Raw genomic sequence first — 14,786 nt, forward strand, 5'->3', positions numbered from 1 at the left:
TTAGGAGACATGGGCAACTAATTGGGGCCTCAAAACTATGGACAGGCAAGCGGTACTTCCGTGTGTATGAAGGGTCCTTAAACAATATGTCAAGGTAGCATCAACCAACGCTTCGCAGGCGCGATCCCAAGCGCGGCTTCCCCGTGCCACGCATTCGGCACACAGTTTTCGCACTTGCAAGGGACACCCATGTTTTGACAAACACTCATGAAACGCAACACTTTGCTCTATACAGTGCCTACATTTCGTCAGCTAGCTTTTTCGATTTCATTCACGCACGCAACTTCGCCACAGGATCGACGGCGTTGTTGTCATCTTATAGCGAAGCTCCAGCTCGGCAGCCGCCGGGAGAAATGTATTTCCTCGCCAACTAATGCACCGAATTTGGTGCGCCTAATTGCGTGTAAACGAAGATGTTCAAAGGCCGCGCCTGCAACAGTGCAATTTTCAACTGATGCCGAGCTCTGCCTCTTTCTTAATATTCTTTTTTTTTTATTTTCTCAGTGAGTGTGGAAAACTGTGAAATGGAAGAGAGAAAAAACAGTTCCACTGTGCGCTTGAAGGCTCCGTCACACAGCGATGGAACTGGATTTGGAAATTCTGTTAATTGCACAAGGCGATATGTATAAAGGGAACACAATTTACACGCCTCGATGAGATATACCAGTCATGTGTGAGTATGGCTTTTACAATACCTTCGTAGACGTTACAGGCGTTTTCGGTGGGATAAAAATTTTTAGACAAAACTTCCGTGAGTAGTTGTGTGCAGCTCACACGATCGCGGTACCGCTTTGTATTGTTGAGATATGAAACTTTGTACCTCTTAACCTGCCAGTACTCGAGCATTATGGAAGGAAAAAAAAAAGAAAAAAGGAACGTCACAGCACCACCAGACATTTCTTTCTCACATGCAACAAGAACCTTGTTTACATGGCTGCAGTAGTTCTCTCATGACAACCCGTTGTTGTCATGAGAGGCGTACACATCACTGTGTACGCCTTGCTTGGTCCTCGGCTATGCCCTTTGCACGCACATGCCAGTGACTTCGCAGTAGTAATCCAAACATAGACAAGCGAAAAGAAATAAACCAATGGTGCCACGCTTCTTCAAAGCAAGGGGCCCGTACATTTTCTCTGACTGTTCCTTCCCCATTTGTTGACTTGTTTGGCCATCACCTCACGTTGCTATTTCCCGGCGGCTTCGTGGGACAAATGTAAAATAATAGGCGCGAGCTTGGCTTTCATTAAGCGCAACACGAATGCGAAATCCGTGCAATGACGACGGCCGGCGTGTGTCAGTTTCTCTTACCTTCGCGTGCCAATACATGTGCCACGAGTGAGGGAGCCGGTTCGAATTCGGAATCTTTCTGTACAGCAGCTTGCACATACACGAAATTCCAGGGATGCAGCGGCAAGAGGTAGTCTTGTGCACTTTGGCGCGTCCATGCCATTACGCAACCGCCTTACAGCGCGTAATACGCCGGACATAAGCTGCCACAAGGACAAATGTTCGTATGTAGGACAGGCGGCTCCCTCTGGCGGCGAAGAGTTCGACAAATACGTGATGCACCGCTCAAATCGCCCATCCCTCTCTCTCTTTTTCCCCAGCTCGCGCGGCGTGTGGCATGCACGGATACGTCGCTCGAAAAAGTTTTGTTTTCTTTAAATACAGCGCATGTCCAGCGCCCGCTTCCTGACCGATCTAAGTATATGGCGCGAACAAGGGTCGCCCAGCATCACCTACACGCACGCATGACGAAAGAGCCAGTCGTATAGAAATAACGAGAGAAAGTGAGTCTGCACTGTGCAAGCATATTTCTGTCTCAGTAAGCACACTTCGCCGCTCTGCTCCTCTATTTTATTTTCCGCTTGTTCTGGTCAACTAAGGAGTGCATTGGCTTGCAAGAAGAGCCACGTAGGCATCGAACCAACTGCTTATCACCTATAGCGCGCTAATAAGAAATCCCACTGTGACCCTGTACACAAGTATCACAAACAACAGCATCAATGAAAACAGCACGCGCCTCGGTGTCCACCGCGCGCACCCTCGTCCGTTTGAATACAACGCAGTGAGCTCGGTTCTAGCGAAAGTTAACTAGCTAATCTCACCTTAGCATTCATTTGCGTCGCTCAAAAGAGTTACACAATTGTGAATCGCACGGTGGTGGCTTGCAACAACCGCAGGCTAGACGAGGGACACGACGGGCGCTCAGCTCGTAGGGCAAGAGGACTGGCTCGTTATTCTTTCTCCGACGCACACACGCAAACCAACGAAGCCATGCGAATTGAGCTAAGACACAGTAGGCTCAATCATTTAACGCTTGCACTGGAAAGAACAAATAAACGCTGCCTGTAGAAAACTCGCTTTCAGCTGTTACACACTGGCCCGTGCCCGGCAATATTTTCCTCGTGCTTTGCTTTGTTGCGTACCCACATGAGCTATCTTTGTCAAATATAAAACTTACCTAACTGAAATGCGCCCGCTGCCGCGCGGCTCGTACTCTTCTCCAAGGGAGTAGAGGAAGCGAGCCACTTCAAAGCGACAAAATGCGCATCGACGAGCTTATGATTACCTCTTGCTTTTAATCATCATTCCACTCTGGTTGCCTCTACCAGGGTCCAACCAAAGGCGACAACTGAGCTGCACGAACGACCGCCACGTCGCAACTCGGACAGACTGACGGCGACTGAAATGGGAGCAACACAGCACACAGTGGCGAGCGCAAATGCAATCGAGCAAAGCTCGCCTTGCGAGGGCGAAAAGCAATGCTACCACGCCTTGCAAATACATGCGGTTGCGCTCGCTCACCTGACCCAAGTTCACCGCGCGTCTCGTGCGGCCGAATGCGAGATAATGGCATGCAAAAGAGGGCTAACGGAGCAGGAGATCGCAAATCCTGCGCGTCACTGCCGAAGCACCAGGTGGGTAGCCCTGAAGAGGGCTGTTGGGTTCTTCAGAGGAGCTGATGCGCTGCTTGCAGACGACGGCGCGCACGCGTGCTGCTTAGCCTCCGAAACCGTAGAGGGTGCGGCCCTGACGCTTGAGGGCATACACCACGTCCATGGCGGTCACGGTCTTGCGCTTGGCGTGCTCAGTGTAGGTGACGGCGTCCCGGATCACGTTCTCGAGGAACACCTTGAGCACACCGCGTGTCTCCTCGTAGATCAGGCCAGAGATACGCTTGACACCACCACGGCGAGCGAGGCGACGGATGGCAGGCTTGGTGATGCCTTGGATGTTGTCACGCAACACCTTACGATGACGCTTCGCGCCACCCTTGCCGAGCCCCTTGCCGCCCTTGCCACGTCCAGACATCTCGGCTGTTGCTGCTGCTTCGAAGCGAGTCAGGAGAGCGAATGCCGAGTCCCTGCGCCGCGACCGAGCGAGGAAGCCGCGCCGCAAAAAAGAGGGCGAGGAGGCGAAACGCGCGCCGATTGGCTCACGGGCAGCGCGGCCTCTCTTCGCGAGTGAGTCGCGGGTGGCTGCACTGAGCCCTTCTTAGGCCACGCACTGAGTTCGAGACAAGTGGCTTCGTAACACAATCGCGGAGCTTACTTTTTTTTTTTTTTTTTCTCATGTTGTTTCTCTTTGGCACCTCTGACTGCTGATGTTCAACCCGCCTCACTTCTTCTTTTGCTCGACGCGCCAAGAGAAAAAAAAAAAATAAATAAATGAACGTGTCAACAACGTTATTGTCCTATGCTGCACGCACTCACTGCTCGTGTCGCGCCCCAGGAACAAGTTTATTGTGTTCTCGTAATTATGATTACTCGTTCTGTTCACCGGTAGCTCGGATACGCTTGCAAGTGCACTCTGGTCATTGCCGCAAAGCACACCGTGCGCACAACTTCAAACTCAGCCACGCCAACATCGTTCCCTTGATCACTAGTCGCAAAACAGGGCGCGTTCATGCTCTCTTCGCCTCAGGCGTTTCAAATTTCGCACGCCGGCACCGCTCACTGGTGCCTACACGACCGTCAAATTTCGTCGCGATAGCTTACGTAGCCTCGCAGATAACGTCACCGAAACCAGCGTAAGACGCGCGCGCGAGCCCAATTCAGCATTCTAGGGGACGGAAGAGAGAGAGGGCATTGTTGACGGCGCTCCGACCTCCTCCCTCTCCCGTCGCCCCGTACGAAGGCAGCTATACGCAGGGCGCGCGCGAAACCGCTAGCTATGTAAGTGTGCGGAGAGCTTACATTTGTAATAATTCACTTTTATACTCTGTTTTCTTCACTACCCTTTCTTATCCCTTTCCCCTCACCCGTACAGCGCCGTGAAGGTGCCCTCGCACGAGAGGCAGTAACAGCGCTGTACTTATCTCTTCCTTTTCCCCCTTTTAAAGCCACTCACACATACATTTGTAATAACAGTGTAAAATATCCCTTACGCACTGCTGCTTCGTGAACGTGCTAACCCATTTCCGCTCGCCAGCCACTGCTACAGCGATGCGGCACTGGCATGGCGCGGCTCTGAATTTCAGTCCGGAGCACTGCTGCCTACGTGCGGGCGGCCGCCGAGAGGGCATTCTAGCAGCCATGAAGGCACACCTCAGGACCCGCTTTTAAAAGCGCGTCGAAACAAGAGAAGACATAAAGCGTGAAAAAAACAAAAGAGGGATGAGGGCTGCCTGCTTTTAAAAGTTACGCTACACCAGAATTAAGTAAATGTGCAGCAACGACCGCCTCATCGTCCTAGGTGTGTGAAACACGCGCCGTGGTAATTAGTGCAGGCGAACGTGGCCGCTCGCGCAGAGTCGCCTCACGCGCCCCATCCCATACTTGCTTTGTGCGTGTTGTTGTGCTGAGCCCATGGCTTCCTGTGCGGCTCTGCTACAAAAGTTGTAGCACACGCGCTGTCCGACAGCGCGCGCCGCGTGTTTGTAAACAAGAAGTAGTAGTAAGTGACGTTGAACTGGTAAAAGAAGAGAAGAGTGCAGTACCGCAACAGTCTCTCGCTTAGGAGGTCACCTCAACAGTACTGCACGGGGGAGGGTAAGGCGAATAAAGGAGTGAAGAGAAACAAATACGGGAGAGGACGAGCGTAAGGCCGTGAAGAAAAGAAGCGTGAAACGGCGCCGATGGCCGCGTGGTAAGGTTCGACGACTCAAAGAAATCAATGAGAGCTGGGAAGGCTCTTTTGAGTAAACCCGCAAGACCCCTAGGAAACAGAAAGTCCTCGGGACGGGCTATGGGGAGTCCTGGGCGTCGATTAGGATTTCACGAGCTGAGATATATGCGGCGCAGTCGAGAAGTACGTGTGCGAGAGTTTCATCAACGCCAGCAGTGCAGTTCTGGCAAACGGAACTGAATGGCGAGACATCCGCTGCGCTGTGTTGAAGCAGCCAATGCGGAGTAAAATGGCCCTATCGGCGCGTGAGAGTCCCTTTTTGTGTGTGTGTTGTTGTGCTGAGCGCATGGCGTTCTGTGCGTTTCTGCTACAAATCTTTCAGCGCACGCGCTGTCACAACGAGAACGCAAACAGCGCGCGCCTGGCGTTTGCAAACGAGGAAGCGTCAAACAGAGGGAACGGACGGAATTGTCGAGATTCTCGCTACATCCCAATGCCAATGCAGACACCTTGGGTGGCTCTGAGAAGAGCCGTTGGGTGTTGGCTGCGCGGACGAGCGCTCGGTCGCCTACTTGGAGCTGGTGTACTTGGTGACGGCTTTGGTGCCCTCGGACACGGCGTGTTTGGCCAGCTCACCGGGCAACAGCAGACGCACGGCCGTCTGGATCTCCCGGCTCGTGATGGTCGAGCGCTTGTTGTAGTGAGCCAGACGGGACGACTCCGCGGCGATACGCTCGAAGATGTCGTTCACGAAGCTGTTCATGATAGACATGGCCTTGCTGGAGACTCCAGTGTCCGGGTGCACCTGCTTCAGCACCTTGTAGATATAGATGGAGAAGCTCTCCTTCCTGCGGCGCTTCTTCTTCTTCTTGTCGGTGGCGCGCACGTTCTTCTGCGCCTTGCCGGCCTTCTTCACGGCCTTACCGCTGGGCTGGGGAGGCATCGCGGCAGTGTCAGTAGCCGAACAAACGAGATCGGAATACGCGCGACCGGTCGCGTGCGCCGCGCTTTTATGGCGGGAGGGTGGTGTTGACGGGACCTCGCATTGCCGCGCTCGCCATTGGTCCGCGCGGCTTCTCTCCCTCTCCCTCGTGCTCGCTCGCGCTTTCCTTTGGGACCGGCGGCGGCGAGAGCGGCGAAGGCGCTACGAGCACGGCTCAAATCGCTCACCGATCGCGACTGTGCAAGTCGTTGTTTCGTCCTCAGTCTCAGCAACAGCACCAGCATGTCCGGACGCGGCAAAGGCGGCAAGGCGAAGGGCAAGAGCAAGACGCGTTCCAGCCGCGCGGGTCTCCAGTTCCCCGTGGGCCGTATCCACCGTCTCCTGCGCAAGGGAAACTACGCCGAGCGCGTCGGAGCGGGCGCTCCCGTCTACCTCGCGGCCGTCCTCGAGTACCTGGCTGCCGAAGTGCTCGAGCTCGCTGGCAACGCGGCTCGTGACAACAAGAAGACCAGGATCATCCCCCGCCACCTGCAGCTCGCCATCCGCAACGACGAGGAGCTGAACAAGCTGCTCTCCGGCGTGACGATCGCGCAGGGCGGCGTCTTGCCCAACATCCAAGCTGTGCTTCTCCCAAAGAAGACCGAGAAGAAGGCGTAAGCGAGCTCCCAGCCGCCGGACTACAGTCGCGCTCGTCGCACAACCCAACGGTCCTTGTCAGGACCACCGAAATGCGTGTGACGGCAGGGTTTTGCTTGGCAATCCCGTTCTCTGCGCCCGTTTCCCTCTGTTTGAATTATCGCAACCGTGCCCACTCTTGAACTGACGCTGCTGCTGCTGCTAGCTAGCTGGCATGTCAGTGCACGAATGTAGATAGAAAGCGAGCTTCAGGGTGTCCGGGGGCGCACAGGCACGAGCCTCACTGCAATTCGCGTAGTGGACTGTGATATGGGCCCTTAAAAACAAACAACAAATGGGCCATATCCGCAACCAGCATGCACTTACTTATGAGCCAGGCAGGTATGCATGAGGAACGTGAACAAACGCACGCATGGCATTCCAATACACGAAAGCTTGCACGCAACATCGGCCGCGTTAATTTCGTTTTGGGGCGCGGCTTCTTCGCATGAATGCGCGAACCGTTTCGCAACGAACGCGCATTTTGTTTCTTTTTTTTATTTTCCTCTCTCTTCTTGTTCGTGCTCGAGCGCGCGCAATACTTACCATATGCATACCAAACGAGGCAACACCTCGCACCGGCAGCCCACCACAGACACACACGCACAAATATTAATAATAAAAAAACAACAACAGAACAGACAGACCGAGAGGGTACGGTTGGAGTACGTGGTCTCGCGTGCTCCCGTGGCCGAAGCAAACATGTAGGTGGTCCTGAGAAGGACCGTTTTGTGTTGCTTGCCTGACCGACCGAGGCTGCGGCGCAGACAGCGGCCGAACTTAGGCGCGCTCGCCACGGATGCGCCGGGCCAGCTGGATGTCCTTCGGCATGATGGTAACGCGCTTGGCGTGGATGGCGCACAGGTTGGTGTCCTCGAAGAGACCGACCAGGTAGGCCTCGCTGGCCTCCTGAAGGGCCATCACAGCCGAACTCTGGAATCGGAGGTCGGTCTTGAAATCCTGAGCGATTTCCCTCACCAAGCGCTGGAACGGCAGCTTGCGGATGAGAAGTTCGGTCGACTTCTGGTAGCGGCGAATTTCACGAAGGGCCACGGTCCCAGGCCTGTAGCGATGCGGTTTCTTAACCCCTCCTGTGGCAGGTGCACTCTTGCGAGCAGCCTTGGTAGCAAGCTGCTTACGCGGAGCCTTCCCACCGGTGCTCTTACGGGCGGTTTGCTTGGTCCTGGCCATGGCGAACGGAGCGAGCGTCCGAAGTCGTCGACTGCCGGAGTGAAAATGACCCCTGCGCCGCGCGCGTCGTGCTTCGCCGCACTACTCTTCTCCTCTCCAAGTCACCCGCCGATTGGCCAGCGCCAGCGCAGCCGTCTCGGGCGGTGCGCACGCCGCCGCCGTTCGCCAGGATGCTGGAGGAGGCACGTTTTCGCGCGGCCGCCCTGTTCGCGGCTAAGGAAAGCACATTCGCAGGCGGTTTAATTGAGTTTAAACACGACAGCATGCCGCGCTGTTCTCTTCCGTTTCAGCCAACACCACAATCTCGCTTATACCGCCGCGCGTCGCGAATTGCCAGTGCCGAGTGTGAGACCACACCACTGATCTCGACAGTGGTTAGCGCTCCACGCCCAACGCCATCGGAGCTGTTATCGCGATCTCCGCGCGACGGAGATGGGTGGCAGGTTTAGGGTACATTACTGCTTGTCCACTGCCTTGATTTGATCATGCTGATGCTCGTTTCACGAACTACAAGTGCGCGCCACGGTGCCTTCTCGAGGGGCAACAACGTCGTGTTTTGGCCGCACTCGGAGGCAAACCGTCTCGCATGTGCAGACATGCCAGTACCGCACTTTGCCGTCCACGCATAGAAGAACGCATGCGCCTCGCAAGATTAACGACAAACTCACGTACGGACTACCAGCACCACTTGAGAGTTGCAGGGAAAACGATGTACTTCCGCTCTAAGAGCGAATTTGGAATACAATATTGACAGGTGTTGAACGCGCGTTAGGAGACATGGGCAACTAATTGGGGCCTCAAAACTATGGACAGGCAAGCGGTACTTCCGTGTGTATGAAGGGTCCTTAAACAATATGTCAAGGTAGCATCAACCAACGCTTCGCAGGCGCGATCCCAAGCGCGGCTTCCCCGTGCCACGCATTCGGCACACAGTTTTCGCACTTGCAAGGGACACCCATGTTTTGACAAACACTCATGAAACGCAACACTTTGCTCTATACAGTGCCTACATTTCGTCAGCTAGCTTTTTCGATTTCATTCACGCACGCAACTTCGCCACAGGATCGACGGCGTTGTTGTCATCTTATAGCGAAGCTCCAGCTCGGCAGCCGCCGGGAGAAATGTATTTCCTCGCCAACTAATGCACCGAATTTGGTGCGCCTAATTGCGTGTAAACGAAGATGTTCAAAGGCCGCGCCTGCAACAGTGCAATTTTCAACTGATGCCGAGCTCTGCCTCTTTCTTAATATTCTTTTTTTTTTATTTTCTCAGTGAGTGTGGAAAACTGTGAAATGGAAGAGAGAAAAAACAGTTCCACTGTGCGCTTGAAGGCTCCGTCACACAGCGATGGAACTGGATTTGGAAATTCTGTTAATTGCACAAGGCGATATGTATAAAGGGAACACAATTTACACGCCTCGATGAGATATACCAGTCATGTGTGAGTATGGCTTTTACAATACCTTCGTAGACGTTACAGGCGTTTTCGGTGGGATAAAAATTTTTAGACAAAACTTCCGTGAGTAGTTGTGTGCAGCTCACACGATCGCGGTACCGCTTTGTATTGTTGAGATATGAAACTTTGTACCTCTTAACCTGCCAGTACTCGAGCATTATGGAAGGAAAAAAAAAAAGAAAAAAGGAACGTCACAGCACCACCAGACATTTCTTTCTCACATGCAACAAGAACCTTGTTTACATGGCTGCAGTAGTTCTCTCATGACAACCCGTTGTTGTCATGAGAGGCGTACACATCACTGTGTACGCCTTGCTTGGTCCTCGGCTATGCCCTTTGCACGCACATGCCAGTGACTTCGCAGTAGTAATCCAAACATAGACAAGCGAAAAGAAATAAACCAATGGTGCCACGCTTCTTCAAAGCAAGGGGCCCGTACATTTTCTCTGACTGTTCCTTCCCCATTTGTTGACTTGTTTGGCCATCACCTCACGTTGCTATTTCCCGGCGGCTTCGTGGGACAAATGTAAAATAATAGGCGCGAGCTTGGCTTTCATTAAGCGCAACACGAATGCGAAATCCGTGCAATGACGACGGCCGGCGTGTGTCAGTTTCTCTTACCTTCGCGTGCCAATACATGTGCCACGAGTGAGGGAGCCGGTTCGAATTCGGAATCTTTCTGTACAGCAGCTTGCACATACACGAAATTCCAGGGATGCAGCGGCAAGAGGTAGTCTTGTGCACTTTGGCGCGTCCATGCCATTACGCAACCGCCTTACAGCGCGTAATACGCCGGACATAAGCTGCCACAAGGACAAATGTTCGTATGTAGGACAGGCGGCTCCCTCTGGCGGCGAAGAGTTCGACAAATACGTGATGCACCGCTCAAATCGCCCATCCCTCTCTCTCTTTTTCCCCAGCTCGCGCGGCGTGTGGCATGCACGGATACGTCGCTCGAAAAAGTTTTGTTTTCTTTAAATACAGCGCATGTCCAGCGCCCGCTTCCTGACCGATCTAAGTATATGGCGCGAACAAGGGTCGCCCAGCATCACCTACACGCACGCATGACGAAAGAGCCAGTCGTATAGAAATAACGAGAGAAAGTGAGTCTGCACTGTGCAAGCATATTTCTGTCTCAGTAAGCACACTTCGCCGCTCTGCTCCTCTATTTTATTTTCCGCTTGTTCTGGTCAACTAAGGAGTGCATTGGCTTGCAAGAAGAGCCACGTAGGCATCGAACCAACTGCTTATCACCTATAGCGCGCTAATAAGAAATCCCACTGTGACCCTGTACACAAGTATCACAAACAACAGCATCAATGAAAACAGCACGCGCCTCGGTGTCCACCGCGCGCACCCTCGTCCGTTTGAATACAACGCAGTGAGCTCGGTTCTAGCGAAAGTTAACTAGCTAATCTCACCTTAGCATTCATTTGCGTCGCTCAAAAGAGTTACACAATTGTGAATCGCACGGTGGTGGCTTGCAACAACCGCAGGCTAGACGAGGGACACGACGGGCGCTCAGCTCGTAGGGCAAGAGGACTGGCTCGTTATTCTTTCTCCGACGCACACACGCAAACCAACGAAGCCATGCGAATTGAGCTAAGACACAGTAGGCTCAATCATTTAACGCTTGCACTGGAAAGAACAAATAAACGCTGCCTGTAGAAAACTCGCTTTCAGCTGTTACACACTGGCCCGTGCCCGGCAATATTTTCCTCGTGCTTTGCTTTGTTGCGTACCCACATGAGCTATCTTTGTCAAATATAAAACTTACCTAACTGAAATGCGCCCGCTGCCGCGCGGCTCGTACTCTTCTCCAAGGGAGTAGAGGAAGCGAGCCACTTCAAAGCGACAAAATGCGCATCGACGAGCTTATGATTACCTCTTGCTTTTAATCATCATTCCACTCTGGTTGCCTCTACCAGGGTCCAACCAAAGGCGACAACTGAGCTGCACGAACGACCGCCACGTCGCAACTCGGACAGACTGACGGCGACTGAAATGGGAGCAACACAGCACACAGTGGCGAGCGCAAATGCAATCGAGCAAAGCTCGCCTTGCGAGGGCGAAAAGCAATGCTACCACGCCTTGCAAATACATGCGGTTGCGCTCGCTCACCTGACCCAAGTTCACCGCGCGTCTCGTGCGGCCGAATGCGAGATAATGGCATGCAAAAGAGGGCTAACGGAGCAGGAGATCGCAAATCCTGCGCGTCACTGCCGAAGCACCAGGTGGGTAGCCCTGAAGAGGGCTGTTGGGTTCTTCAGAGGAGCTGATGCGCTGCTTGCAGACGACGGCGCGCACGCGTGCTGCTTAGCCTCCGAAACCGTAGAGGGTGCGGCCCTGACGCTTGAGGGCATACACCACGTCCATGGCGGTCACGGTCTTGCGCTTGGCGTGCTCAGTGTAGGTGACGGCGTCCCGGATCACGTTCTCGAGGAACACCTTGAGCACACCGCGTGTCTCCTCGTAGATCAGGCCAGAGATACGCTTGACACCACCACGGCGAGCGAGGCGACGGATGGCAGGCTTGGTGATGCCTTGGATGTTGTCACGCAACACCTTACGATGACGCTTCGCGCCACCCTTGCCGAGCCCCTTGCCGCCCTTGCCACGTCCAGACATCTCGGCTGTTGCTGCTGCTTCGAAGCGAGTCAGGAGAGCGAATGCCGAGTCCCTGCGCCGCGACCGAGAGAGAAGGAGATTCTTGGTTGGGGAAGGAAGAATGGGGTTGAAGTGCAGCGCAGTAACTGTCTCTCAGCAGAGGACACCTCAACCGCACTGCACAAGGGGAGTGGGGAAGGAAAGAGGAAGATAAAGAGCATCGAAGCAGCAGCAACACGCCGAGAAAGTACGGAGGTGTTAGAGGCGGTCGGCGAGGCCGACGGCCTCGGCGAAAGTCAGGAGGGCGCGTAACAGCGTCCTATGTCGCGAGGAGCAGCCCGAGGGGTGCAGAACAGCGTTCACAGTGTCGCACGTCAGTCCGTGCCCACGGTAAACACGGGCGAGATGAGCGCGCGCAAGCGAAAAGTTCGGACACTCACATATCAGATGCTGAAGTGTCTCGGTCGCGCCGCAGTCGCCGCAGAGGGGAGAGGGGGCTCCGCGCAGCCGATGCCGCCGCTCGGCGGGCCACACAGAACCGGTCCGGAGGGCGAGGAGGAAGGCGCGCTCACGCCTAGTGAAGCCGGTCTGCGGGAGATGGCGCGGCGGGCGCCCCTCAGCAACGCGGTTGTCGGGATGGCGAAGCACCAGCTCGCGTCGGAAGAGAAGGCGCGCTGTGTCGAGTGAGCTCACCCGAGGTGTGAGCGCGGTGGATGGGTTGTGTGCGCGTCTGGCCAGCTGGTCCGCCGTCTCGTTCCCCGCGACGCCGACGTGCGATGGTATCCACTGCAGGCGTAGGTCGCAGCTCGGCTGAAGTGCGTGCAGACGGCAGGCGAGGCGCTGTGCAAGGGGCGGCCCGCGCTCGTCTAGTAGCAGCTGCTGCAGAGCGGCCCTCGAGTCGCAGAGAATCGCTGCGCTGGTGATGTGCGGCGACTCCTCGAGGATGTCCGCAGCAAGGTGCAATCCTGCGAGCTCCGCCGTGGTGGAGGAGGCACGGTAGGAAAGCCGGCACTGCCTAGAGACGCCAAGGTCCGGGGCAACACAGGCGGCAGCCGCCGAGCCGTCGACAAGGACGGAGCCATCGGCATACAGATGCGTCCTCCCTCCCAGGTCGTCCACGATCATGGCAGCAGCCTCCTGCTGTACAGCGCAGAGAGGCGTGCGATGTTTGTAGCGGACGCCCGGGAGGTCGAGACGCACGTGAAGTGGTGCGCGCTGATGAGGCGGTGGCCAGGACGGCGGTACGGGCGGAGTGTCAACCACGAGGCTGTCAAACAGCTCGCACACTTTTCCCACACGAGACAGGCGTAGGGAACGGAGTAGGGACAGGATCGGGCCGGCGTCTGGGGCACGGGAGAGGCGCTCGATGTGGCCGAGAGCACGTAGGTCAGCCGTCAGGGAGACGGGCCACGCACCAGTTTCGGCGAGCGTCTCCGCAACCCGCGACGAACGAGGGAGACCATGGCACATTCGCAGCACTCGACGATGGTCACCGTCAATGAGTTTCCACAGCCGGGCACTGACACGGCAGAGGGGCAGAGCATACAACACTTTGGGCAGCGCCACCGCTGAGTAGATCGCCGCCGCAAACGACGCGGAGCAGCCGTCTCCGCGGGCGAGAAGGGCGCGCACCGCACTCTCCACTCGGCGCATCTCCGCTCGTAGCCGGCTCACGGCGGCGAGCCACGAGAGGCGGCTGTCGATCGTGAGCCCCAGATACCGCACTGTCAGGCGCCAGGGCAGGGGCACTCCATCCACAAGCACGCAGCCGGTTTGCCGGCGAACACTCCGGGGGTGGATGAGGATGGCCTACCGCGACCGAGCGAGGAAGCCGCGCCGCAAAAAAGAGGGCGAGGAGGCGAAACGCGCGCCGATTGGCTCACGGGCAGCGCGGCCTCTCTTCGCGAGTGAGTCGCGGGTGGCTGCACTGAGCCCTTCTTAGGCCACGCACTGAGTTCGAGACAAGTGGCTTCGTAACACAATCGCGGAGCTTACTTTTTTTTTTTTTTTTTCTCATGTTGTTTCTCTTTGGCACCTCTGACTGCTGATGTTCAACCCGCCTCACTTCTTCTTTTGCTCGACGCGCCAAGAGAAAAAAAAAAATAAATAAATGAACGTGTCAACAACGTTATTGTCCTATGCTGCACGCACTCACTGCTCGTGTCGCGCCCCAGGAACAAGTTTATTGTGTTCTCGTAATTATGATTACTCGTTCTGTTCACCGGTAGCTCGGATACGCTTGCAAGTGCACTCTGGTCATTGCCGCAAAGCACACCGTGCGCACAACTTCAAACTCAGCCACGCCAACATCGTTCCCTTGATCACTAGTCGCAAAACAGGGCGCGTTCATGCTCTCTTCGCCTCAGGCGTTTCAAATTTCGCACGCCGGCACCGCTCACTGGTGCCTACACGACCGTCAAATTTCGTCGCGATAGCTTACGTAGCCTCGCAGATAACGTCACCGAAACCAGCGTAAGACGCGCGCGCGAGCCCAATTCAGCATTCTAGGGGACGGAAGAGAGAGAGGGCATTGTTGACGGCGCTCCGACCTCCTCCCTCTCCCGTCGCCCCGTACGAAGGCAGCTATACGCAGGGCGCGCGCGAAACCGCTAGCTATGTAAGTGTGCGGAGAGCTTACATTTGTAATAATTCACTTTTATACTCTGTTTTCTTCACTACCCTTTCTTATCCCTTTCCCCTCACCCGTACAGCGCCGTGAAGGTGCCCTCGCACGAGAGGCAGTAACAGCGCTGTACTTATCTCTTCCTTTTCCCCCTTTTAAAGCCACTCACACATACATTTGTAATAACAGTGTAAAATATCCCTTACGCACTGCTGCTTCGT

At 55.1% G+C, this 14,786-nt stretch overlaps 1 protein-coding gene across 1 annotated transcript; it reads right to left on the reverse strand.

Annotated features, from left to right (window-relative positions):
* Positions 1 to 12,200: 12,200 nt before the first annotated feature.
* Positions 12,201 to 13,595, reverse strand: LOC139053729 (uncharacterized). Its single transcript, XM_070530528.1, has one exon. It carries the CDS (start codon positions 13,593 to 13,595, stop codon positions 12,201 to 12,203), a length of 1,395 nt encoding a protein of 464 aa, XP_070386629.1.
* Between the last annotated feature and the right edge of the window lie 1,191 nt (positions 13,596 to 14,786).

The sequence above is a fragment of the Dermacentor albipictus genome, unplaced genomic scaffold (assembly GCF_038994185.2).
Source record: "Dermacentor albipictus isolate Rhodes 1998 colony unplaced genomic scaffold, USDA_Dalb.pri_finalv2 scaffold_174, whole genome shotgun sequence".
Taxonomy (NCBI): Eukaryota; Metazoa; Arthropoda; class Arachnida; order Ixodida; family Ixodidae; genus Dermacentor; species Dermacentor albipictus.

Coding starts and splice junctions, on each gene's coding strand:
- LOC139053729 (XM_070530528.1), bottom strand. CDS start 13,595: ATGCGCCGAGTGGAGAGTGCGGTGCGCGCCCTTCTCGCCCGCGGAGAC.